This window comes from Arachis ipaensis, chromosome B03, assembly GCF_000816755.2.
Source record: "Arachis ipaensis cultivar K30076 chromosome B03, Araip1.1, whole genome shotgun sequence".
NCBI lineage: Eukaryota > Viridiplantae > Streptophyta > Magnoliopsida > Fabales > Fabaceae > Arachis > Arachis ipaensis.
Window position 1 is genome coordinate 135206315 of NC_029787.2, and position 26727 is coordinate 135233041.

The 26727-nt window shown below is 33.3% G+C and overlaps 3 protein-coding genes and 2 long non-coding RNA genes across 8 annotated transcripts in view; 4 read left to right on the forward strand and 1 right to left on the reverse strand.

Annotated features, from left to right (window-relative positions):
• LOC110270486 overlaps positions 1-14553 on the forward strand; it is a 19920-nt gene extending 5367 nt beyond the window's left edge. Inside the window, exons 2-3 of the long non-coding RNA XR_002360114.1 lie at positions 2304-2310; positions 14460-14553. This is a non-coding gene — a long non-coding RNA (uncharacterized LOC110270486). The remainder of the gene's footprint in view (positions 1-2303; positions 2311-14459) is intronic.
• LOC107634050 lies at positions 7-1573 on the forward strand. Its single transcript, XR_002360113.1, has 3 exons — positions 7-602; positions 712-738; positions 821-1573. It is a non-coding gene; the product is annotated as an uncharacterized LOC107634050 (long non-coding RNA).
• Positions 2052-10550, reverse strand: LOC107634049. 2 transcript variants are annotated; one of them, XM_016337634.2, is made up of 2 exons: positions 9950-10471; positions 2052-2741 (listed from the first exon to the last, which is right to left on the reverse strand). In XM_016337634.2, the coding sequence occupies exon 2, from the start codon at positions 2685-2687 to the stop codon at positions 2277-2279; it is 411 nt and encodes a 136-aa protein (XP_016193120.1). In that variant the 5' UTR covers positions 2688-2741; positions 9950-10471; the 3' UTR covers positions 2052-2276. The 2 variants fall into 2 exon arrangements, 1 of the variants encoding a protein (XP_016193120.1); XR_002360112.1 differs by lacking the exon at positions 2052-2741 and adding an exon at positions 7166-8622 and having other exon boundaries at positions 9950-10550.
• LOC107632195 (heavy metal-associated isoprenylated plant protein 28-like) lies at positions 5081-6530 on the forward strand. Of its 2 annotated transcripts, none has more exons than XM_016335883.2 (3): positions 5081-5260; positions 6003-6078; positions 6157-6530. In XM_016335883.2, exons 1-3 carry the CDS (start codon positions 5255-5257, stop codon positions 6492-6494), a joined length of 420 nt encoding a protein of 139 aa, XP_016191369.1. In that variant the 5' UTR covers positions 5081-5254; the 3' UTR covers positions 6495-6530. The 2 variants fall into 2 exon arrangements, with proteins under 2 accessions (XP_016191369.1, XP_016191370.1); XM_016335884.2 differs by having other exon boundaries at positions 5178-5260; positions 6007-6078.
• On the forward strand, positions 20772-25110 carry LOC107632194. Of its 2 annotated transcripts, XM_016335881.2 has the most exons (11): positions 20772-21179; positions 21495-21636; positions 21736-21803; positions 22427-22497; positions 22617-22883; positions 23009-23172; positions 23269-23324; positions 23431-23483; positions 24322-24490; positions 24586-24683; positions 24774-25110. In XM_016335881.2, the coding sequence occupies exons 1-11, from the start codon at positions 21029-21031 to the stop codon at positions 24876-24878; spliced, it is 1344 nt and encodes a 447-aa protein (XP_016191367.1). In that variant the 5' UTR covers positions 20772-21028; the 3' UTR covers positions 24879-25110. The 2 variants fall into 2 exon arrangements, with proteins under 2 accessions (XP_016191367.1, XP_016191368.1); XM_016335882.2 differs by lacking the exon at positions 22617-22883 and having other exon boundaries at positions 20774-21179.

Consider the following 26727-nt stretch of genomic DNA (forward strand, 5'->3'; position numbering starts at 1 on the left):
GACCAATGCAAAGTAGCAAGTTGCAGCATGGATGGACCTTCCATCAGGTTCCCCTTCAGGCTGAAAGGAACACAACCAGAATGTTGTAGCCATGATTCTTCCTTTGATCTTTCTTGCACTGATACCACCAACACAATGCTGCAGCTCCCATTCTCTTTCAAGGCCTTAGTCAAAAGCATCAACTATTCATCACAACTCATAACTCTCTCTTATCCTCAAGGCTGCTCCATTCACTCACACATTCCACTGTTTGACTTTTCTCTTTCTCCTTTTAGCTTCATTGATGGCTCTCTACTCCATAATTATGCATTGTTCAATTGTTCGAGGATGGATAAGGAATACTTCTTAGCATCTAGAAGCTTTTCTTGCCTTCATGTACTTTTCAAGTTGTAACAGTGAATTCTGATCAATCCATTGTTAAATACTCAGTTATTCTCTTGCACTAGTATCCGCAGCAGTGTACCATTGCCTAGTTCTTTGTTTGACAGGAACATTGATACTGTTCTTAATTGGTTCCAACCGGATTGCAAAGACTGCGAAAGTGAGAGGAAACGAATCCAATCATAGGCTTGAATGTATAGGCCTCCCCCATAGTACTAAGGGTATAATTTCTTCCTATATGTTAGTTTTGAGTTTATGAGGGATTTTCTTAAATCTTTGAACATTGTTATTGCATTGATTGTTAACTTCTTATGTTCATTTTATTGGCAGGTTTACATAGAGGGAAAAAGCTTGCTGGTAAGCCTTTTATAGCTATTGGTCATTTTGCATAAGGAAGACAGAAATTCCAAAAATGAACTTGTTATGTTTCTATGTACAGGTGAAATTCTAGGCCCTTTTATGTTTCTATTTGTTGGAGTGGCAGCTTATTGTGTCTATGTAGCTGGCAATGAAAGGCTGAGTTATATGAAGATCAAAAAGCTTTTGGAGGACTACAAAGCACTTAAGCCTGCAAGGTACTCTTATGCAGATATAAGAAGAATTACAAATCAGTTTAGCGAAGAATTGGGGCAAGGAGCATATGAACCTGTCTTCAAAGGGAAGCTAGGGGATGAAATTGAGGTTGCTGTAAAGGTCTTAAATGCTTCATCAGGTAATGGCCAAGAGTTCATCAATGAAATGGAAGCAATGTGTCAAATTCACCATGTCAATGTGGCTCGCTTGGTCAGATTTTGTTCTGATGGATCTAGAAGAGCTTTGGTATACGAATTTTTATGAAATGGTTCGTTGCAAAAATTCATTTCCTCAGCAGACACCAAAGATGCCTTTCTAGGCTGGGAAAAGCTACAAGATATTGCTCTTGGCATAGCCAAGGGAATTGAGTATCTTCACCAAGGATGTGAGAAAAGAATTTTACATTTTGATATCAAGCCTCGTAATGTACTTCTAGACAGTGATTTCACACCAAAACTCTCTGATTTTGGTTTAGCAAAGCTCTGCCCAAGGATCAAAGTATAGTGTCAATGACCACAGCTAGGGGTACTTTGGGCTACATTGCACCAGAGGTATTTTCTAGGAACTTTGGCAATGTATCGTGTAAATCGGATGTATATAGTTATGGAATGCTGCTGCTTGAGATGGTTGGTGGAAGAAAAATCACTGATGTCACAGAAGAAAATAGCAGCCATGTTTATTACCCTCAATGGATTTACAATCTTCTAGATAACAAAGAAGACATTAAAATCCATATGGAAGGAAAAGAAGACACTAGAGTTGCAAAGAAGCTATCAGTTGTAGGACTTTGGTGCATTCAGTGGCACCAGGCGAATCGTCCAACCATGAAAGATGTGGTTCAAATGCTGGAAAGAAATGGGGAGGGGTTAGAGATGCCTCCTAATCCTTTTGCCTCTACTACTACAATCAAAACAAGGGCTAGATTATGTAATGGAAGCCTGAACCAAGAACTAGATGTTATCTCAGAAATAGAGTGAAGTTGTCATTAGCAGTTAAAACATTTATTCTTAAATTACATAGTATTTATATGAAGAATAGTGTAAGAATGTTTATAAAGTAGTTTCAGAGATGTTTAAGTTGGTCCAAATAGATGTGAGTTGATGCAACTGAAATGTTTGTTTAATCCCAAGTCATATACCATGGGTGATTGGGTTATATGCCTAACTTTAGTGTTTTATTTTCTTTTTTCCACAGTAGTATTTGGACAAAGCAAAATTGAAAAGGAAAGATGACAGATTTATTGCTGAGTTCAGAGACAGAACTAAACACTTAGTTTTGCTTGAGACTCAAGCAAAGGCAATTGATTACATATGATAGTTATGTTACTGGCCTGAAGCAAAAGCCTCAAGTGGGAATGTTTTTGTGATCCCAGCAAGACTCTTGAAGTGAATCTTCCCAGTGGGAGGATCATCAACACTTATTTCACTAACTGGAGGCCAAAGCATAAGCTCCTTGGCCTTCACCCCTTTGAGCTTCTTGATCTTCTTCTTCTGAACATAACCATTGATCTCAGTGTCATAACTCACATGCTTGCTAATCAACTTGAAGTTATGTTCAACCTTCTTCTTTTGCAGGATCCACATGTAACCGGTGCTCCTGACATAACCGACTTCGATCACGTGGGCCAGAGGAAGAAGCCCCAGTGGAAGTCCAGATTCTTCTAAGAGGGAGATTGCCATTTTCATTCCCTCCTCATGGCCCTTGCCAACAATTGCACCTTCTTTTTCTGCCATTTTATTCCTTTTTACCTTTTCTTTTGTCTAAGGTAACTGATGCAATTCAGTGGCCTGTTATGTAGAGAGTGGCATATCAATATGTGACAAATAGTGCATGGAGAAACCAAGATTTGTAGCATTGTGTTAACCATCAAATTATTTTACTGCTTACACTTTTCAGCCGGCTCCTTTAACTTATTTGTATGTCTACTACATACACTACGCTCTAAGGATCAAAACCGCATCAGGGATAAGCAATAAGGAATTTAACTTGTGTGAAAAATCATGAGTTTAATTCTTACTAAATTTCTCAAGAGTTATCTATCCAAATTTTATATTAGATAAAATATAATTTTTGTCCTTAATATTTGTGATTTTTTTTTAAATATCCTTAACGATTTAATTTCGTTCATATTTTTGTTGGAATAAATTAATTTCAATAACGCAGATCATCCATATTGAATCACCAAAAATATAACATAATGCGGAAGCGTACCTTTATTCGTAGAAATTAAAAATTGATGGAAAGATTGAGTCTTGTGGTTCTTTCGATCTTTCTTAACCAAAGCCTTCTGTATTCCTAGGCGACTGAACTGTAACTCTTTTGATGGGAAAAGAGCAACAAAGGCGGCTTTGGTATATTGAGGACCGAAACTCTGAAGGTCTATTTATATTTGAGCATGACACCCATTAAACCCTAAAGCCCAAATAAAATAGTATCTAAAGTCCAAAAGATAATATATCTAAAATTCAAAAAAAATAATTATCTAAGGAACAAAAGATAATATCCGATTTTATTCTCATTTAATTTCAAATCAAAAGTAATAATGACTTATTCAATTAACATTTAAAACAATAAATGAGATTATCATTATATAAGTCATTTAATTTTGAAATAACATAATTTGTGATTATAATTAATATATATATTACCCACAAATAAGTTAGGAAATTAAATCATTTCCTAACAATTTTATCTTTCACCTTGATAGCAAGAGTTAATTATATGAGGTCAATCTTATTGACTAAATCCATAAACTACCAACATTTATATAGTCAGAAATATATAATTGGACATATATACACACTCATAAGAATAATTAAATAATTAATTATTTCAAGAAGAAGAGATTTCAATAGCTATATCAATAATTCAGTATTGTTACATATATTGTCAACAGATTTGTTTTCATAATGGATGCATGGAAATTGCCTGAGGAGTAGTTGTAACACCCATGAAACAAAATCTGATTCGTTCCTTGATTTATTTATTTACAAAATTACACCTAAGCTTAAAACATTATTCTGGAGCTTGTCACCCAAGAAGAACACGCTAACAAAGCTTCATAGTCAGCTTCTGTAATTACAGCTAGGACTGGAAGTGAGCCGAGTTTAGTCGAGCTAGACCGGCTCACAAAAATTGAGCTTGACTCGTAGCTTGGCTCATTAATAATCGAACATATTTTTTAAGATCAAGCTTGGCTCACCGAAAGCTCACGAGTTGGCTCGAGCTCACGAGCTGGCTCAAATTATAGAAACATAAATACGTAATCTATAATTCTATATCAATAAATTATAATTTATATATTTTAAAAAATATTTAAAAACATCAATTTTATATATTTCTATCTATCAATAAATTATAAATTTTTTATTTATGTCCTACATCAAAATTATATGTAAAAAAAATAAATATAAAATTTTAAATAATTAATATATATATATATATATTACTATTTCATATGTATATATATAATATTAAAAATATAGATTAAATGCATATAGGATATATGTATATATATAATCGAGTCAGCTCACGAGCTAATGAGCTGAGCTTATCCAAGTTCACGCTCGACTCATTTAATTTATGAGCTCAATTTCAAGCTCAAACTTGGCTCAGCTCACGAGCTCAGCTTATCGAGCTATTAACGAGTCGAGTTTGAACTAGCTCATGAGCTAGCTTGACTCACTTTCATCCCTAATTACAGCTATGACCTATATTACTTGGAGGGAAAAAAAAAAGTCTAACGCCGTGCCGTTTTAAATTGCAAAATGGTCAAAGCAGTTCTCTCTTGAAGCTAATCATCATTAATCATAAATTCATAATTTAGGACATAGAGTTAAAATATTAATAACGTGACAATGAAATAAATAGTGACGTGTGGCACATTTCCACATATATATGTAAAGGTTTCACTAGGGGCTCCTCCCTATTTCTGAGTATTTGCTATGCAATTTCCATAACGTGGACACGCTCAACTAATAAGTCACTATTGTTTACAAGGAAACAAGTTATGAAAAGAGAAAGAAAGTGCCGTGGGAACCAAGTGTGAAATAATTATATAAATAAATAACCTTTCTTTATTGATTATGTCACAATTTTTTAATGTTCTTGTCTTCGTCGTCGTCATTGCCTTGCTTGGTCACAATCGTGCACTACACATTCATCGGTTGTTTGTGATGAATAGTTTGCCACCTATAAATAGGACATATGAGCTTCTGTCCTTCACCATTAGAACTTAATTTAAAGCTCACATCATTTCAAAAATATAAAGAACACTAGAGCTTCCTGTTAACTTCCAAATATGACGGTTAGAAAACACTACTATTTATTAATATTTTTTCTCCCTGCCATTGCTATTGTATAGTGTATACCATGTCTGTTTGAATTTGCATTTTGTTGTGCGTTTGCATCATATGTAATGCACATATAACTACGTATAGAAGTTCAGTAATCATAGTACTCTGTTATATATAAATTGTTTTAGTATATCCATGATACTTAAATTTAACGTGAAATTAAGGGACTTACGAGCCTAAAATAAAGTTTAAATCAGTTTCCATTTGATATGTCCAAAACTTTCTAATACTAAAACAATTGGTTATGTGATGACAATGATATATAAAAAATTGTTAGCGCAATTTAAGGCTATCTAGCATATCACCTTGTATTATTGGTTATTTATGTCAATATATGTATGGTGTAAGAAATCATTATAGACTTGAAATTGAACAGTCATATTTATCGGGTCAAGTGAGAGTATTAGACTATTTAAGGGATTGGATTCTCTCCAGTGAAGAAAAAATTGGATGGTGTTAATTGTGATCTCTCACCTTTTATTATTTCTTCTCATATTTAATTTTGACCCTACTTATAAAGTTAATGGTGAGAAATCACATTGCATTTCCTCAAGTGTTAAAAAAACTGGACAGGATCCATTTCCGACTATTTAATTAGTACTGTTTTTCTAATTTTACATAAATAATATTGAAAGGTAATCACATAAAAATATGACACACTATTTAACTAACTAATCTTTCTTGTGACTTAAGATAGTAGAAATGTGTGTGCATATGGATTGTCCGGGGTGCGAGAGCAAGATAAAGAAAGCTCTGAAGAAGTTACCTGGTATGCAAACTTAATTAATTTAGCGTTATGTGTTATGTAACATGTATATATGATGATGGATTTAAATGGCATACACAGGAGTTGATGAGGTAGACATAGATATGAAGCTACAAAAGGTGACGGTTATGGGATGGGCAGAGCAAAAGAAGGTTTTGAAAGCGGTTAGGAAGACAGGAAGGAGGGCTGAGCTGTGGCCATATCCATACAACCCTGAATACCATGCATTCTCACGCCAATATGCCAACCACACCAACACCATGACCTCTTCCTCCTCTTCTTACAACTACTACCACCATGGTTACACTTTTGCCGATGACTTTGGCTATTACCGAAAGCCTATTGCTGCTTCCATCGTTAGTGACAAGGCCATGGCTATCTTCAGCGACGAAAACCCTCATGCTTGTTCTATTATGTGATCTCATGCTTTCAACATCAACAACACAATAACCATTATGTAATATTTCTTATTGATTTGTATGCTTGTTTGTCAAAATATTTATGAGATATCTAAGTTAGATAAAATATAAAAATTACTTGAGTTGCTTATTAACCAAGTCTTAAATCTAAAAAGATATTATTACTAATATTTTTTAATTAAATAATTTTTTAAATCTCATAAAATAGATTCTTTTTCATTCTATGACTGTCTTTTTTAATTCATTTGATATTAATTTTTTTTGTTTCAACTACTATAACTAAAAGATCTTTTTCAGCTATGAATAATAGAAATAATGACTCAAAAATAAAATAAAAGATGAATTTTTTGTTAATTGTCTTTTAATTATATTAAAAAGAAAATTGCTAAAATTTTTACACAGATTCTATTGTTGATGAATTTTATGATATGAAGAATCGACCATTTCGTTAGTAAAACTTACACACATATTTTTTGCAGTTTAAAATATATTCTCTATCGGTATATTTTTGTAAACACATTACATTATATAATATTTTGCATATAATTTTTAATATTATATGTGTTATTGGCCTCCTATAATAATATTTCTGGATCTGTCCCTGCGTGCAGTGAAAGTTTGTAGTTGACTCGTATTATGAGACATGGTAAATTTATTAATGACGGTAAAACTAATATCAATTGGTAACAGTAATGGAGGACAAGATCAGAGATTTGAAATTTTGATTTCAGAAAAAATTTATTGAAAAAGAATAAAAGAAATTTGGAAAATATAGTTAAGGTTCTAACAGAGAATTTAATCGAATATGGAGATGTAGTGAGTCAGATTGAGTAGTTGTTCTTGAAGCCTCTTGATCTCACTTCGTGGCTGGCGGTCGTCGTCGGAGATGAAATTCGGGACAAGCATCGTGGGTCATTGGCGGCACGTCGAAAAAGGTTCTGTGCGTAGATTCGGTTATCAAGGTGTCAGAAGCAGCTTGGAGGAAGGGGTATATCATCGCGGCGTTGACAGACGCTATATTCACAGGTATGTTATCATCATTTTTTCCTTTGTCTCCGTCGTTCTTGTTGAGCTCTTTGTTTTTGCTGTTTAGTATCTTGAATAAATATGGATCTTGGAGGTAGAAATTTATTTACTAATGGAGTAAAAAATGGTGATATTCAACTATATTGGTGCATGATATGTTATCCACCACATATGTGTTATCAACTATATTAGTCCTATTCGTCGTCATATGACTCCAACGATGACCCCGTCGAATGCCAACACCCATCTCTGAACACCGATCTCATCGCACCATCAATGGTAACAACATATCTCCGCAAATTAGTTAGGAAAAACTCCCACGCGTTTGCCATTTCACCCTCGATGATCGCAAATGCAATAGGCACAGTGTTTTGGTTCCCATCTTGTGCCTCCGCAACTAAAAGTGCACCTTTATATTTTCTGTACAGGTGTGTGTCATCAACCTGCACCAATGGGTTGCAGTGTCTAAGTGCTACAATATACGGATTGAAGCTCCAAAAAATGCGATGGGAAACTCTTACACTTTGACGAACCTCCTCACTCTCACGATATACGGGGAGTGTTTTTATTTGAACATGAGACTTTAGCATCTTCGCAGTCATTGCTTTCAACAATACTGGCAGAGTCAGGTAAGAAACTTTTCAATCACCGAAAATTTTTGCGACAGATTTCTGCTTTTCCAACCAAACCTTGCGATAACTTACAATGTAGTTGAACCTGGATTGAACTTCTGCAATAATAGACTTCACCTTTATCGACGGGTCTTCTTCAACCAACAGCCTAATAGCATCTGTAATTATGTCTGAGTCTAACTTGGCATGATATTGTGAAATCGTCCCCATGGTGCACTCGTGTTTGTCATTGTATCTCCTGATCTTCCAATAGCCTTTCTTTCGAACCAAGCTAGTTCGGATAAGCTAATCGCACCCAGAACCATAACTCTTGCATTTTGCATAGAATGTCTGCGGCTCAGACTCATACACAGTGTAATAAACTCTTCTAGAGATAATGTAGCTTTTAATTGCAGATATCACCGACTCTCTAGAACCGAATTTCATTCCGACATTAAACTCATCATCGTCTGCCGCAACATTGCCTTCACCTACGACATGCGAACTACTGTTAGTCAGTCAATACAAACAAAAGAAATGGTAGTGGTAACTTCGTGTGTGTTTGATATAATCTCACCGTTATAATACACTCGCAAATTTGCAATACCTTCTATAACCTCAACTTCATCTAACCCAACTTTTTTGACACAACTAATTGCCAAAAAAACTCACAAGTTTGAAATATACGAAAGAAAGAGGAATGAGAGTAGAAGTGAGGTACAAGTCCTGATGAATTGAGTTTTGTATTTATAGGCAAGACTCTCAATTAAAATTTTTTTTCTATACAAAATGCAATATGCGTTTTGCAGCCTTTGATAAAAAATTTTTGCATATTTAAAACGCAACCTGCGTTTTAGCATTTTTTTTTAAAAAAAAAAGGCCCAATCCAAAATGCAACATGTGTTTGGCTTATTTAAGAAATAAAAAAAATCTGATATACCTAAAACTCAACCTGCGTTTCATTTGTTTCATAAACAAAAAAAAAAAACAAAGTGAAAAAGCAAAATGTAGGTTGCGATTTTAACTGACATCATAGCAATGCAAATATTTTATACACGTCCATTTAGTTGAGTTACACCATAATTATTTTCATACGAAAAAAATGAACCTCTTGGAGGCATGCTACTTGGTCATCTTTGGATTATTATTGAAACTTCCATAAAAGTGTTCAATCTCTTTTGTGTTCCTAATTTTGTTAATAACAATGTAATATAAGTTTTGTATCCCTTGTGTTCTACTTGTGGATTTATTATTTTATTTTTGCATTACATAGTAAGTAAGAAATCTGTGTCATAACTTGTTGTGCAACCATCAAAATCAGGTTTAAGACCAACTCAGGATAGCGGAAAAAGATCTCGCTCCAAAAATTGTGGAACCAGCAAGGACAGCGTTTTTGCATGATGAAGAGATATTCGATGATCATAAACTACGAAAGGCAGTTGGTGGCTTCAACAATTAAGCATGACTAATCAAGTCCAAACACCATTGGTGTCTGGTGGTCATTCCAGAAGCTCTAGATCATTGTGTTTGTACGTTTAATGAGTGAAAACCTTTATGTATACCTTTAATTTGACTTGCAGAGGTTGTTCATCTTTTTATTGTATTAGACCATATGTGGTTTGATTCTTCCAAACGGTTTAAGAGAATTCACGAATGCTACAGTTGTGGGCATATCCTGTAGAATTTTCATGTTCTGATTCCTTACTTATATTGGTTGAGCTAACATGAAGATTGATTCTTGTAGTTATTTTGTCGCTGATTTAGTTGAATTAGGCCACAACTATGGTTAACTTTAAGGGGGAGGTTTGGTAATTTTACCTGTAAACTGGCTCTCGGACACAATTGGATATGGCTGAAATTTGACACTCTTAATCTTTCATTGCCCACCCCTTTAGCTTCCAATCCTCTGTTGTTGCCCTTCGAAATGGCTCCCCGCTGCTACACAAACCTCCCGGAGATGACATCATCGTCAAATCGAACGTCGTCGTCAAAGGCCCCCTCACCATCGCCACCCATGCTTCTGCAGCTGCTGTCTCTTTTTGAGAACCTTATTGGGTTCTCCAAAACTCTCAAAGTCGACGCAAAAAGCATATCGCATGACTCCACCACCGTGCTTTGTTCTCTCAGCATAATCCCCTTCTTCAATTTTGACGACGGTCTCGGCACGGCTGCTGCCTCTTCTCTTGCATGATTGCGCTTGGCATGGGGAAACATTTGAAGTTTGGCGTATTCGTGGCTACTGCCAGCCTCTTATCTGGTCTCCTCGGCAACGGAATATGGCTTATGTTCGTGTTTGTAAAGACGCGGCGGAGGGACGATAAGTTCGGGTTGATGGACATAATAAATAGTGTGGATTTGATGGTGGACATTCACGTGGCGAGCACAGACGGTTATAGGGTGCTAGTGGGAGAGTGGTCGGTGGTGGGTGTTATTAGAATATCATAATTAGGGAACAAAATCAGGAAAATATCAAAGAGGATCAGAAGAAATCAATATAATTTATTAGGATATTATTCCATAATTAGCGTACTCTCATTAGCGTACTCTTGTTCTATATATTGATAAGAACCTTGTAATCACATAATATGAATAATAAAAATGATACCTTTCTAAATAATTCTTCTTTTCTTTCCTAAACTCTTTGTACCATGGTAACATGGTATCAGAGCAGAGTTAGGTTCTAAGAACTCAAAATCAACAATTTTTGACGAATTGACATTACAAATTACAAATATGCTATGCAATAGTCTTGGAATGCAATAATCACAAACCAACTCTGATAATTTATCAATTGATTTTAAACTAAATGGATATAATTATCCATTATGGGCAACTCTGATAAAAAATAATTGGTGGAAGAAGAAAGAAAAAACACACCAAAGAAAACTGCTTTAAGATTGTGGGTTACCCATATTGATGGAAAAATAATCCCAAGTCATCGAGAAATCAGAGTAAGGGAGCCGACGGCAATGGTGGCAAGGCAGCAGCGACGGTAAGGGCAAGGATTACTGAACTCCTTGGCTGCTCATGCCAGACCGTGACTCAATATAAAAGGAGACCCAAAATCAGAATCCAATTAAAAAAATAAATGAATGGATTTTCGATTGTGGGGCTACCGATACTATGACTCATGACCTCCATGATTTTAACAGCTTGACTATACCCTCAAAAGCCCATATTGAAACAGCTAGTGGAGAATTAATTGATGTTAAAGGAGGAGGCTCCATTACTTTTTCACAAAAATTGAAATTAAAAAATTGCCTCTATGTCCCTACACTATCATCAAAATTATTGTTTGTTAGCCAAGTAACAAAGGAACTAAATTGTGTGGTACTCATGTACTCTACCTTTTGTCTTTTACAGGACATTCTTACGAAGGAGATCATTGAGCGTGGTACTGAGCGAGAAGGCCTTTACTACGTTGATGAAGTAGCACACCAGGGTCATGCCATGCTTGTTCACGGAACGGTTACTAGGCAACTTTGGTTATGGCACAAGCGTCTCGGACATCCTTCATTTGGATACCTCAATTTTCTATTTCCTAGTCTTTTTACAAGTAGTACTGAACCCCTCAAATGTGAAACTTGTATTCGTGCAAAAAATCACAGAGTTTCTTTTTCTCCAACCAACACTAGAGTCAATTCCAGTTTTTCTCTAATACACTCTGATGTGTGGGGTCCATCCCCTATTTCCCATAATAATTTTTAATATTTTGTGTTATTTGTGGACGATTTCTCTCGCATGACTTGGGTATATTTTTTAAAACACAAATCTGAAGTATCTGATAAATTCTTTGCTTTCTACCAAATGATTCAAATTCAACAAGAAAATCCAAGTACTTCGCTCATATAATGATAGAGAATTTATAAACCAATCAATGCGCGATTTTTTTATGAAAAATGGTCTTATCCATCAAACTTCCTGCCCAAATACACTCCAACAAAATGGTGTGGCTGGGCGGCAAAATCATAAGTTATTTGAGATGACCCGAGCCATACTTTTTGATGCACAAGTTCCAAAAACCTTTTGGCCTGAAGTTATAATGACCTCTGCCTACTTACTAAATCGCCTACCTACCCAAGTTCTCTACCACAAAACACCCTTATTAGTCTTGGCTACTCAGACTGCAATCCCGCCCATTCTAACCTTACCACCTCGAATATTTGGATGTTCCATCTTTGTCCATATCCCAAAAGTCAATAGAACTAAACTTGATCCTTGTGTAGAAAAATGTGTTTTCGTTGGGTATGCTACACACCAAAAGGGGTATAGGTGCTACAATCCAATCACTCGTCGTATTCATGTGACCATGGATTGTGATTTTTTAGAATCCAAATTTTACTTCAGCCACCAACATGGCATTCAGGGGGAGAACAATAATGAACCACCAAGTTGGCCAAAATAACCTTTGTTGCCCAGAAACTGTTCAAACAGAGTAAGCAGATGGAGCCACCGAGCATACTTCACTCAACATAGAAAATAACTCGATACATACAACCAGTGAGAGTCCTTTTGAGAATGTCAGACAAGAGGTAAGTAATTGCCAATCTGATAATTTACTCCTTGTTTTTAACGAGGCCACTAACAATAATAGTATAACACTGGAAAATGAAGAACCAAAGTCCAATGCCTTTATTCTTCCTCCAAGGAAAAACAGAGGGATGCCTCCTGATCGGTACTCACTAGAACATGTTTCTCGTAACTCAAGATACCCGATAAGGGTGACTAGAGAAGGAATAGCAAATGTTGCAAAGGCCTTTTCCACCACACTCTTAATAGAAGATATTCCAAGAACTGTCCGAGAAGTCAATGAGAAAGCTGAATGGCGAAAAGTCATGAATGCAGAAATGAAAGCTCTAGAGAAGAACGGAACTTGGGAGAAGTGTATCATACCGACAAGAAAAAAGCCAGTCGGGTGCAAATGGGTTTTCACCATTAAACACAAGACAGATGGCACTATTGAACGGTACAAGAGGCAAGGTTGGTGGCCAAAGGTTATACACAGACCTATGGTATCGACTACACCGAAACTTTTTTACCGGTTGCAAAGATTAATACTATCAGGGTGTTGTTTTCAATAGCAGCAAATGAAGATTGGCCACTCCATCAATTTGACGTCAAGAATGATTTCTTGCATGGAGAGTTGAAAGAATAAGTGTACATGGAAGCTCCTCTAGATTTCTCAACGGGATTTAGAAAACATGAAGTTTGCCAGTTAAAGAAGGCTCTTTATGGGTTTGAACAATCTCCACGTGCCTGGTTTGGAAGATTTACAGTGACCATGAAAAGGTATGGGTACAAGCAAAGCAACTCTGATCATACCCTTTTTTTGAAAAAACAGGAATATTTAATCGCTTGCCTAATAATCTATGTGGATGATATGATCATAACGGGAAGTAATGCTGAAGAAATTATGAAATTGAGAAGGAACCTATTTACAGACTTCGAAATGAAGGATTTGGGAAGACTAAAATATTTCTTAGGAATAGAGGTTCTACGATCCAGCAAAGGAATCTTTATCTCCCAAAGAAAGTATATTTTGGACCTTCTGGCAGAAACAGGAATGGTGGATTGCAAACCAATAGATACGCCCATATAAGTTAATCACAAGTTGAAGATAGTAGAAGGTGCCACCCTAGCAGATAAGGAAAGGTACCAGCGACTAGTTGGGAAACTAATTTACTTATCACATACTCGGCCTGACATAGCTTATGCTGTGGGAATAGTAAGTCAGTTTATGCATAAGCCACAAGAAGATCATATGGAAGCCGCCATGAGGATAGTTTGATATTTGAAGGGAGCTCCAAAAAGTGGAAATATTCAAAAGGAATGGCCATTTGAAGGTTGAGGCATACACTGACACAGATTGGGCGGGCAACCCAAACGATAGAAGATCAACAGCTGGTTACTTTACACTTATTGGATGCAACCTGATAACTTGGAAAATCAAGAAGTAGAAAGTTGTAGCACTTTCAAGCGCAGAGGCAGAATTTTGAGGGATCGTTAAAGGCATAACTGAAGTATTGTGGATAAGAAAATTGATGACTGAGATTGGGTTTCCACTACAATTGCCAAGCCAGTTGAAATGTGACAACAAAACCGCAATCAGCATTTCAGAGAATCCCGTACAACATGATAGAACAAAACATGTTGAGGTAAATCGACACTTTATCAAAGAAAAAATTGAGAATGACATTATTGAGCTTCCTTTTGTTAGATCAGAAGATCAGTTGGCTGATATTCTTATTAAAGTAGTTTCAAGACAAGCCCTTACTAAAGTTCTAACCAAGCTGAGTATTGGTGATCCCACTACTCACCTTGAGGGGAGTATTAGAATATCATAATTAGGAAACAAAATCAGAAAAATATCAAAGAGGATTAGAAGAAAATCAATATAATTTATTAGGAAATTATTCCATAATTAGCATACTCATTAGCGTACTCTTGGTCTATATATTGATAAGATCCTTGTAATCACATAATATGAATAATAAAAATGATACCTTTCTAAATAATTCTTCTTTTCTTTCCTAAACTCTTTGTACCATGGTAACAGGTGTGGAGATGGCAAAGAGGGGGATTCGAACAGAGGAGGGCCATGGGGGAGGGAAAGGAAAATGAGGGACCTTGTAATGGTGAACAACCACATAGAGAGGTGTTTGGGCTGCAAGATTTGATGAAGGTCGACATAGATGCTGGGAAACAGGGGATTTAGGAGAGAAGAAAGGGAATAGAGGTGTGGTTAAAGATAAAGGGTGTGGTAATTTGGAAATTTTATTAAAAAATAAATAAAAAATTAGGGTTTAGATACTTTTGTTATACGAAATCTATCTTTGATGGGTATAACGTTAATTTTCTTCTTTAATTGGTATTTTTATAAGCGTTCACAAAGTTCATGAGTAGAAATGATTATTTTTCCTTCTAGTTTTGATAGACAAGCTCCGAACATGCTAATAATGGACCGTGCTAGGGGTGTTCAAATCCAAACCGATCCAAATTAAACCGCTCATCCAATCCGATCCAAACCGAAAACTGATTAAAACCACACTAATTCGGATTTGATTGGATTTTATTTTTTGCAAACCGCTGGATTGGATCGGATTTCGGATCTACTTTTCATAACCGATCTAATCCAATCCAAACCGCACAATGTGCTATAATATTATTATTTTATTATTATATTTACAATTATACTTATAACATGTTCAATTTGTTATACATTTTTCTATTATTCATGTATTATTATTATTTAATAAATATTTTACATTCAAAATGTTATTTATTTATTTATTTTAACTAACCTATAATTTTATTTCTATTGTTATGTTATCGTTAGCTTTTTAAGATATTTTTAAAACTTGTTATATGTATTTAATTTTTTTATTTAAAAAATCGCAAATCCAAACCGATCCAAACCGCTTGTAATCGGATCGGATCGGATCGGATCGGATTTCCAAAAAATTTTCATCCAATCCAATCCAAACCGCACCGCACATAAATTAAGCGTTCGGATCGGATGACTTTTTCCCTTAAAACCGAACCAAACCGCACCGCGAACACCCCTAGACCGCGCTATGTAGCTTCTTCATCAAAATTGTGCATAATAAAAAATAGTAAATTACTAGTAGTTAAGTTAAGTGATTTAATATATGAAATAATTTAATTTTAATTATATAATAATACAAAAAAATTTACATATACATATAAAGTCATAGTAACAAAATTTATTCTATTAATTATATAAAGAATAATTACCCAAATTAATCCTTGAAGTTTTAAAATCAAACACTTTGGCTGCGTTTGTTTATAGAGACAGGATACTGAGATAGGGACACAGACACAAAATTGTATTTGGCAGAGGAGACATGGACAGAGACAATGTGTCCAGAGACACTGAATTAGTGTATTTTGTATCTATCCTGACAGGAAGGACACGGAGACACTAACAAGGGACACAACTTATTTTTTATTTTTTCTTTTATTATTTTTATTAATTTTTTATAATTATATTTTTTATTATTATATTTTTCATCTTAAAATTTTCATCTCTCATCTCCTTGAGCATCACTTCCTTTGTTTAGCCAATGTGTCGTAGCTGACTAGGGATGTCAATGGGGCAGGGCGGGAGCGGGGGATGCCTCTCTGCTCTTCGTCCCCACCCCCAGAATTAATTCCCGTTCCCGCCCCATTTCCCGTCATGGGGGGATAATTGTCCCCATCTCCGTTCTCCACGTTTCCCGCGGGACCCCATTCCCTATCTCCCTATGTTTAACATTCATATGGAAACTATAGTATAAAATATCAAAAAAAGCAAAAAACAAACTAAAAAATATTATTACAAACACACAAACATATCTTATCTAAGATTATAAGTCCAGAAATACAACATAGCAAATCATAGTCCATAAAATAAAATCTTAAAATATAACTTTCATTATAAAGAAAGCAATAAAATAAAGTCTTTAACATCAAATATTCTTTCATTGTCAGCATACAACTTCCAACAATAAACATCTCCATGTTCTCTGTTAAAACAATAGAGACATAAATATGTTAACATACAGTAACGAGAATGGAAGCAAACATGCAGATGTAGAAGTGGAGAGGGGAAGGACGCCGCGCCTGAAGAGAGAGAACGACGCGGTGAAGCTGCCAGGGTGACGGCGCAAGAGTGGCCAGTGGCGAGCTGTGAGGGTTTTGAAGTTTGAACAAAATGGAGAGTGAGTGAGTGACTGAAGTCTAGAGAGTTGGGGCTTGGGTGGGAATAGAGAGTTAGAGACGGCGCAGCAACAAAGGTGAGAAGGGAAGATAGAATTAGGGTTTTTTAATGGGTGAAATTATTAAAATACTCCCTAGGTTAGAAATAAAGTAAGGATATTTAAGTAAGTTTAACAATTCGAAAAATTATCGGGGATGGGGCGGGAATCCCCACTCGAGTCCCCGCGCCTGTCTCGGGAGAATTTTTTTCTTCATCCCCACAGAAAAAATTCTTCACTATCGGGGCCCCATTCAGGACGGTTCCCGCGAAAATCCCCGTTTCCTGGGAATTTTTAACACCCCTATAGCTGACCCACTGTCCGTTCCTTTTGTATTTTGTGGTGTTTTCATTCTTTCTCCAGCCCTTTCTTTCGTGATATCATTTTATGCTTCGATGTTCTTTATTTTTTTTGTGTTGCTGTATTTTTTATGCTGATTATGATCCTAGTAAGTGAGGGTAGTGGAATGGAGTGGTGGGTAGAGAGATGGAATAGGGCAAAAGAAAAAAGTAGAGTGGGACTCACAACAGCAATGATAATGCACTGGGTGAGATTAGGTGGTGGATATGGGTGGTGATAGAAGAATGAGATGGAGAAAAAGAATGGGGTGATTAAATCTAACTATCTTTGCCAAAAAAAGTGTCGTATTCTTTTTGCAATATTAAAAATTTGAAACGCTAAATAATGCAGGTCATATTTTTTATAATTACAATGCATGATTTTCAAACATCATTCTTGTAATATTTTTTAAAATTTTTTATCACTATAATCAGTTTTATTTTATTCTCTTTATATACATGAATCAGCTAAAATTTTTTACTTGAACAATTAAAAATATTTATGCAAATACTTATAAAAATAACACTTTAGAATTTGCATGCAATGCGAATTAAGCCACCTATAAAATTAAATTTGTAAGTTTTAGTCAATCAAAAAATCGATATAGATGATTTACAAAATTCTGATATAAATTTTTTAATACTTTACAATACTTAAAAAGAAAATATCTTGATAAATTCAAGAATTCTGTTTATGTTTTTTAAAAAAAATTAAAATTTAGTTATTATAATATTGTGCAAAATAAACTTCCAATTAAAATTGTTTATGCAACCACAGTTAACAATTATACCAAAAAATATTTTTAAAATTTATTTATTGTCAATATTATAAAAGTTTAAGTATATAAATATTGACTTTCATAATTTAAAAATTAACATTTTGTTATGTTGATGAATCAGCGTATTGAAAACTTCTAGACATGCATGTTCTATACTTTTATGGATCATATAGATCCATTATGTTGGTTTATCAAGCCTAATTCAGATTATTGTGTTCATTTATTGTTCCCAATATTTATTTATTTTTTTTTTTTGTAAGCTTCATTTCTATCATTAGCTCAATTGTCATTTTTTATTTTTCAAGTTCTATTATTTCAATATTTTATTTATCTATAATTTTTGAACCAATGAGTTATTTGTGTGAATTGTCTAATCATTTTTATGTTAAATTCCTTGCAATATACCAATATTTAGTTTTTTTTTAAGAATCCAACCCACTAAAGTTTATAGTGGGCTGTTCTTATTAATGTACTATGTGGATAAGTGGTGCTGGAATTATATATGAGAATTACTATAAAAGACTTTGGTGTATTGTGTTGATCTTTTAGCTTAGCTTTTTTGAAAATGTTTGGTTTTGTTGAAATGTTGTGTTATATTTGTTTAACAAATTTTGGTTATTAGTTAATCATTAATGTTTAAAAGTATGGAATAAAGTATGTTGTTAGAAAACTAGACTAAAAGTATTATAGTTTGAGTGAATATGTTTTCATCCAGGCGCATTTTGTTAAGCAATTAGCCATATCTTTGTTTAGTTTTTTGTGATGATCTTTTAATGATGATATGGTGATTTTGATATAGAAAAGTATGGACAACAAAAGAAAAAGACTATTGAAAGGTAGCTAATTTTAAGAATAGCTTTAGTCATGTGCCAAATAAACAGACCAAGAAAATCATAGCTCAAATGAACATCATGAAAATACACTTGTGAAGCGTGTATTACATTGTTATTATAATCCTTTAAAGCATTCTGTAATTTATCTATTATTAAATGAATCCTTAATTGTTAATAGTATAAATGCAACCATTAATAGATATTTTTAAAGAATGATATATTGCAGATTTTTGTTTACAATCTGAATACGTTTTCATTAGTTTGCATTGCTTTCCTTTCATTGTGAGAAGGTGACCACTTGGCAAAGGATAAAGGTGGACAGAGACCTAGAAGTTATGGAAGATCAATAAAATAAAAATATGAAACATATTTTTTTTTATTTAGCACCTATGAATGCTTTTTTGAATTTCTAATTTGTATTAGCTATCTCATAAAGGTTTAATACCTTTAATTAAAAGTCTGATGTTCATTTAGTTTTTGTTCACTGAGGCTATCATCTATGTCTTGCTCACAAATTACAAATATTTTTTTAATGTCCTTACATATCTCACTGTTAAAGCAATTTTGTCATAATCAAATAATGGATTGAATAGATGCAACACTGATTTTTGGACAAAATAGGAAGTTACAGGGACCTAGAAGCGATTAAAGTAGGTACTTGAGTTTTGGAACATAGGATGATAGGGAGTCAAACGTTATACCCGAATAATAGAACATTTTGAACAAGGTACTTAAAAAATTAGTAATAGGTGTTTAATTAATTTAAATTGTCATACCAAGTATTTGAATCCATATAAAGTTTGATAAAATTTTTAGATATAATTATTTTTATGTGAGATTCTTTCACGTTTGAAAACATTAATTTACATTTAGAATCTCACACAAAGTAAAAGTTAGATAAGAATAATCAATTATTTGTTTTTCCCAAAGACAGTAGGTGATTTTAATTTATTTCAAATAAAGAAAAATATTTTGTTCAAAATTTAGGATTACACAAAAGAAAGTGGGATTATCTCATCCTTCGCTTAAACATTAGCCACACACAGTAAAAAGAATGAAACGAAGAAGAAAGCAAAATTGGAATTAAGTTGGTGTTTCACTGGATAAATTTACAAGTTCTTGATTTTGTTTGGTAACAATTGCCAAAAAATTTTCAGAATTCATAGATTGACGTTCAAACAATCTCTTACACCTTTCTTTTCATGCATACTAAGCAATAATCAAAGTAAAACGGGTCGAGTTCTTAATCAAAGATAAGAATAATCAATTATGACAAGTGAGTCAATTTATGATTTATTAAATGAGTTATAATAACTATGGTATTAATATAAAATATTTTGCCTATTAATATTAAAATATCTCATTTCAAATAATATTAACAAAATTTATTTTATATTAACTTTAAATATATACTATTATAGTAACTTTAAATATGTCATATATTAACTATTAACAAAGTTTTAGTTATGGTTTTTTTTTATTTTATTCAAAATTAAAAATTGAAAATAAAAAATTTGAACAACAAAAGATAATTAAATTCAAATTCAATAAGAAGTACTCAATATATATAGATGTAGTACTCCCTCTTGGTATAATTAGATAAATTAATATAGTATAAAAAACATTCTAAAAAATATGGTGTATTTTAGACATTTTTGTTGAATTGATAAATTTAGATATCCACTGCTATATGTGAGTTTATTTTTTGTTAATTATTTTATAATTATAGTGTGAATAGTATTTTAAATAAATAATTGTGATTCAATGTATATATAAAATATTTTATACTTTTAAATTTGTTATTATTATATATTTTAAATTTATAAAAATATTATTTATATATTAATTGTTATACTTTTATATATATACATAAAAGATTAATGGTATTAGGAAAAAGTCCGTTGGGATGGCGTGACAGAGCACGGCACTGCAAATGTGATTAACTAACTAATTCCCACGAATGGTGAACTTTTGATGTTACCTGAACCAGCAGCAACACCAAATTGAATCGCAGAAAAGAACAGAGCAGAGCAGAGAGGATAAGTTATGGGCACCGATTGTAAGATGTGATTCGCAATTCTCTCTTCACTCTTTGCCTTGAAGCAAGAGAATTCAATCACGATTACCATTCGGTCCCTAGCTCTCCCTCTCCCTCTCCATTTTTTCCCTATATTTATATAAATAAATACAGATGGCAACCGCTCCCTTCATCCACGCGCGCTGTCTATACTCGCCACGAATTTCCAGTTGCAAACAACCACCATCCTCCTCCTCCCCTTCCCCCTCCTGTTCTTCTTCTATTCATTCCTCTTCCTCTTCATCAGTTGTGTCTTTCTCTTCTGGTAATTTTTGTTCCTCACCTAATCCAATATAATTTTGATTTATTTATATGCTTTTCAATTCGTATTAAATCCATCGTCATGCTTTCATTTCAATCATTCATTATCTCCCACCTTATTCTCCTGCAATTGTCAATTGTCTATTTCTCAAATTTTGTTTCTCTAACCATAATCAAACATGTAATTACCAAGCTTACCTATCATTAATTAATTAATTAATTAATTTGCGTTGGCACTAATATCTTAGAAACTGTATTAAATTGCTGCAAGTGTAAATATCACTATACTTGGGGCGTAATCAAACTTTTTTTTTTTCAGCCACAAACAGCGGGCAGAGACACCAGGGCATTGGAATTCAAACTATGAATACTATCACTCATGGAAAGTCTATAGCTGGCGCATGGAATTCAAAGAATGAACCTGAACATCTCCTTGTTCTTGTTCATGGAATTTTGGCTAGGTATGTCTCCATTCAGAGACGCATCAGTTGTTTTGGTTATTTCAAATGTTAAAATTTAATTTAGGGGAAAAATAATTGCTGATGGCTTTACTGATGCAGCACAAGTGATTGGACCTATGCAGAAGCAGAGTTGAAAAGGCGTCTCGGAACAAACTTTCTAATATATGGTACTTCCAACGACTTTTATTTATACATAGTGAATGCAAGGCTAATTTTTTTTATATGAAAGTGAGATAAGGGATATACCTTAACATTGTGTAATTTTTTGTATTTTTTTAAAATTGTGAAAAGAACTAAAATTAGAGGGTTCGATTTCTAGGAGTACAGAAATTAAACTTTTGGAAGGACAGAAATTAACCTAAATTAAATGGTGTCACATTTGAAATTAATACTCAAACTGTACATAATTAAAAAAAAAAAAAAGTGTGAATGCGAACTTTGTGGTTTTATATGTTGTATTCTGCTTGCATTTTAAACTATGACTTTCTTAGCCAATTTACAAAAACCGAAACTTTGAGTTTTTTTAGAATAAATGCTAAATGTCTTGGCCATTACTATTTGACATGCCTTAACATCTCAAACTCGATCTAACTATGATGTGTAAAACCTTACTTTTTTATTTAAGTTTTCTTAGATAGTGCATTGAGAAATCATATTTACATTGTTCAAAAAGTTATTAGCGTAAGCTGCTGAGGATGTGTGGATAACAACTTTTTGTCTTTTAAGTCATCAATAAGTACAAAGTTATGTGTAAAATAGAACTCCATAAAAATTATTTTGATGGCTGCAGTAAGTTCATCAAATACTTATACTAAGACATTCAGTGGGATTAATGGAGCTGGAAAGCGATTAGCCGAAGAAGTAAGTATTGAGATATATGCAAACTTATATTCCAAAGTTTGAACATTTAATTTAAATAGATAGTTTGGAGTTTCTTATAAATTGTTAATTTTCATGCTTGTTATTTTTCATCAAAATAGGTCATGGAAGTTGTTAAAAATACAAAAAGCCTGAAAAGGATATCCTTTCTAGCCCATTCGTTAGGAGGCTTGTTTGCTAGATATGCAATTGCTGTTCTATATTCACCTGATGCATACAATAGGGACCAATCTGGTGATCAAGCAAACAGCATAAAAGAAAAACCTCAAAATATAAGCTTTTTCAAAGGAGGGACAATTGCTGGGCTAGAGCCAATAAGTTTTATTACTTTAGCAACTCCACATCTTGGTGTAAGGGGAAAAAAACAAGTATGGCCGATGTTTTTTTCTGTCTTCATCTATGTTATTATTCATGTTCTTCCTCCTCTCTTTCAGTCATATTGAAAATCTACGGATCATAAAAGTTTTGGTTGTTGTCTATGTGTATATTTCAGCTTCCATTTCTATTGGGTGTCCCAATCCTAGAAAAGCTTGCTGCACCAATAGCTCCTTTTTTTGTTGGCCGGACTGGTAGCCAGTTGTTCCTTACTGATGGTAAAGCCAACAAACCACCTCTTCTTTTGAGGATGGCTACGGATTGTGAAGAGGGGAAGTTTCTGTGAGTTCAGGAACCTAAACATGCTTACTCTCTTTCTCTCTTTTCTTTTTAATTTTCAAGTGATTGATTACTTAAGAATGATTTATTGTTCTGTAGATCTGCACTTGGAGAATTTAGATGTCGGATTCTTTATGCTAATGTTTCATATGATCGTATCCTCTCAGTATGTTAATCTTGGATTACAGCATACTAGATATATCAATAAGACCTTTTTGGTCTAATTTCCTCGATTTTAGAATTTTCTTTGACTGTGTTTAGATATGGTTGGGTGGCGCACATCCTCTATAAGAAGGGAAACCGAGCTCAGTAAGGTGAATATTATGATTTTTCCTTTTGGATTATCTCTATTTTTTCATTGTTATTGATCTTTATCATTCATTTATTCAACATATGTAAATTTATTATTTAATACTTATATTAAAGTAAATATCTACCAAGGTTCTTCGTATGTACCTGCCTTAACTTTGTCACTAAAATTATTAGTTATAATTAAAATTTTTCAATTGACAGTTGGGTAACTCTTGTGGGTTTGAGTTTGACATGTTATTTGAATTGAGTTTCAATTTAAGATTTTGTTTCTGTCTTTTATTTTGAAGTGGAGCCTTATAACAACTATTAAGTTGTCTCCGTGTGATTTTAAGGGCCATGAGTGCATATTATACTAGTGTACTTATTATTTTATGGGTTCATATTAATGGATAGTTTTGGTAAATATAAAAATATTTCTATGTTTCTATAATTAATTATAAATACAGTACTTTCTTATATATTCATTATTAGAATAGGATATTATGTATTCTAAGTTAAGAAAGATATTTGTGGAGAGAGTATTGTTGGGTTTTTTTTGTTACATATGCTTCAGTTGATCACTTGATCCATTTTACTGAGAAAAGTGATGGTTCATACAAAATGGCAATTTGCAACTAAAATGCAGGGTGATAATGGGGTTTCCTTTCTTGTTAGTGCTGTCGGTATGTTCTATATTGCAAACTTGAAACAAAAACTATGGAAAGATTATGCAGATTCTATATGAAAACATAGAAAGAAAAACTATTTAATGTAAAAAGGAAAGAAGTAGTAAAAATGAGAAAGCTAAGAGTGCATATAAATTTTGTTAAGAATGCTAATATTGTCCTATTATATATGCAGCCTCCTCGGCGATCTTTAGATGGATACAAGCATGTCGTTGATATGGAATACTGCCCACCGGTTCCTTCCGATGGTTCTCATTTCCCTCCAAAAGCAGCAAAAGCAAAGGAGGCAGCACAAAATGTACCCAATGCCCAGAATACTTTGGAATATCATGAACTCATGGAAGGTGATTATCAATGCCAAGAGCCTGAAAATATATCAACTAATTATTTCAGTCATGGTGCTTTTTCTTGTTCCACTCAAACTCTGTGTTTTCAACAGAGGAGATGATACGGGGATTACAGCGGTTGGGGTGGAGAAAAGTTGATGTCAGCTTTCACGCAGCATTCTGGCCGTTCTTTGCTCATAACAACATTCATGTACTTCAATTCGCCCATCAAACCTTGTTGTCATGGATGATGATATATCATTAATACATAGTTTCTAAATGAATACTTATTTGATTCCAGGTGAAAAATGAATGGCTTCACAATGCTGGTGTGGGAGTAATTGCTCATGTTGCTGATAGCTTAAAACAGCAAGAAGCATCATCAATTTTGGCTGCTAACTTGTAATCAGATGTAATTGCACTCTGCTGGAGACTGGTTATCTACGGAATACAAGATGAAAAAATCAATCCTTTGGTTTATGAGTCATTGACACGCACATCATTTCTTTACCAAGTATCACATAGTATAGTTCTCAGTTAAAGGGGATCGCTATATGCAACTTTTGTAGAACCATATATTCCCATTACCATACGAGTGATGAAGAAAGAAAACAGATTTCTGATTTTTTGAGCACCAAGTTGCTTGCTCTAGATGCCAACACTCCCTTTGGCAGAGAAGAATATTAGAATTTCAGCAGAATTTATTGTTTTTGACTAGTAATTAGCTAAACATATTTAAAAATGTAAAGTTAAAAGTATGTTGTTAGATTGTTAGGCTAAAAAAATTAGACAAATAATTAAAAATATTGACTAAAAATATTAAATTCTGTTGGCCTTTAAACATCTCTCTTCTACATATTTGGTTAAAATTTGGTCATTTTTGCTAATTTTAAAAATTAATTTGATAATAGAAAGGTGTTAGTTGTTAAGCTTATTCAATCATATTTATGTTAGTGGATTTAAAAATTAGTTATTTTTATTATAAGCCGATAATATACTATCGGTGCTGAGTAAAACTCCTTTATGAAAATTAAATTCAAAGAATATTTGATTAACTTTTCTTCTATAATTATTCTTATGTATTATGTAACTATGTGAGTAAATAATCAAATTGATTTTTAAGAAATTTTAAATTAAATATTTTAGTTTTTAATACATTTTTATTTTTTAAAATTAGTTAGATAAATTGATTTTTTTTAAAGAAAGATTAATTTATTTCATAATAAATTATTTTTAATTTATTTTATAGTAAATTATTTTTAATTTATTTTATAGTAAAATTAATTTTGATTATTTTGAAGGAAAATTAAATTATTTTATAATAAACAAAATTATTAAAATTTTATTTGTCCTAAATTAAATTGTTTAATTTGAATTTTGGGTCGGATTTAAATTTGGAGTTTTGATTTTTTTTCTTAATCTGGCTGTGACAAAAAGGAATTTTTCTTATTGATTTATCAACATAAATTTCTTTTAATAATTTAGTAGAGGATCGGAAGTAGAGGATAGAAACCAAAATTTGATCTTTTTTATCTTAAGGAGTTGTGTTGTCATTCTAAAAAAAGGGACAAAAGACCGAATTAGTAGTTCACTCATTAATATGGACGGTTTTGGAGGTTAAAAAAAATTCTAAAATGTTAACAAGTGTATCAGAATTATCTATAATTAAAACAATAATAAATTTATTTTATTCGTACGTGGTGTTTTCGATTTTTGTTTCGTGGAATCAAATTTAAATTTATAATATTTTTTCTTTTTTTATGAGACCAAATGCCGATCTTGGCAAATGGAATGGTATTATATACACTGATCTATGTATGCGGCAAGTTATTAGTCCTGTTGCAAAAAAAAAACATAAATTGCTTCTTCTTCTTCATATATTTTTTTTAGTGAATACCCCATTCGACTCCTGACAATTATTTCGAAAGGACAACGAGGTTCCCAAGAGATCCCTGATAATTTTTTTTGAAACTGATTAGTCCCTGTGCCAAAAAAAATAACATAAAAAAAATAACATTAATTTTTTTTTGACACAGGAACCTCGTTATCCTTTCGAAGTAATTATCAGGGCCGGATTAAGTTTTTTTTTTATCAGGGATCGAGTTAATTTTTTTTTTCAGGAACCTCGTTGTCTTTCGAGATAATTGTCAGGTGGCTGATTTAGGTTTTCTCTAATTTTTTTTTTACTAACATTAGTAAAACAATGTTGATTGAGCACACCCACTGACCCACTTACTAACCCACGACCGAAGCGT

Coding starts and splice junctions, on each gene's coding strand:
- LOC107634049 (XM_016337634.2), bottom strand. CDS start 2,687: ATGGCAGAAAAAGAAGGTGCAATTGTTGGCAAGGGCCATGAGGAGGGA.
- LOC107632195 (XM_016335883.2), top strand. Junction 6,079..6,156: donor AGCTCTGAAGAAGTTACCTG/GTATGCAAACTT, acceptor TGGCATACACAG/GAGTTGATGAGGTAGACATA.
- LOC107632194 (XM_016335881.2), top strand. CDS start 21,029: ATGGCAACCGCTCCCTTCATCCACGCGCGCTGTCTATACTCGCCACGA. Junction 21,804..22,426: donor AACAAACTTTCTAATATATG/GTACTTCCAACG, acceptor TGATGGCTGCAG/TAAGTTCATCAAATACTTAT. Junction 23,484..24,321: donor GGGAAACCGAGCTCAGTAAG/GTGAATATTATG, acceptor TTATATATGCAG/CCTCCTCGGCGATCTTTAGA.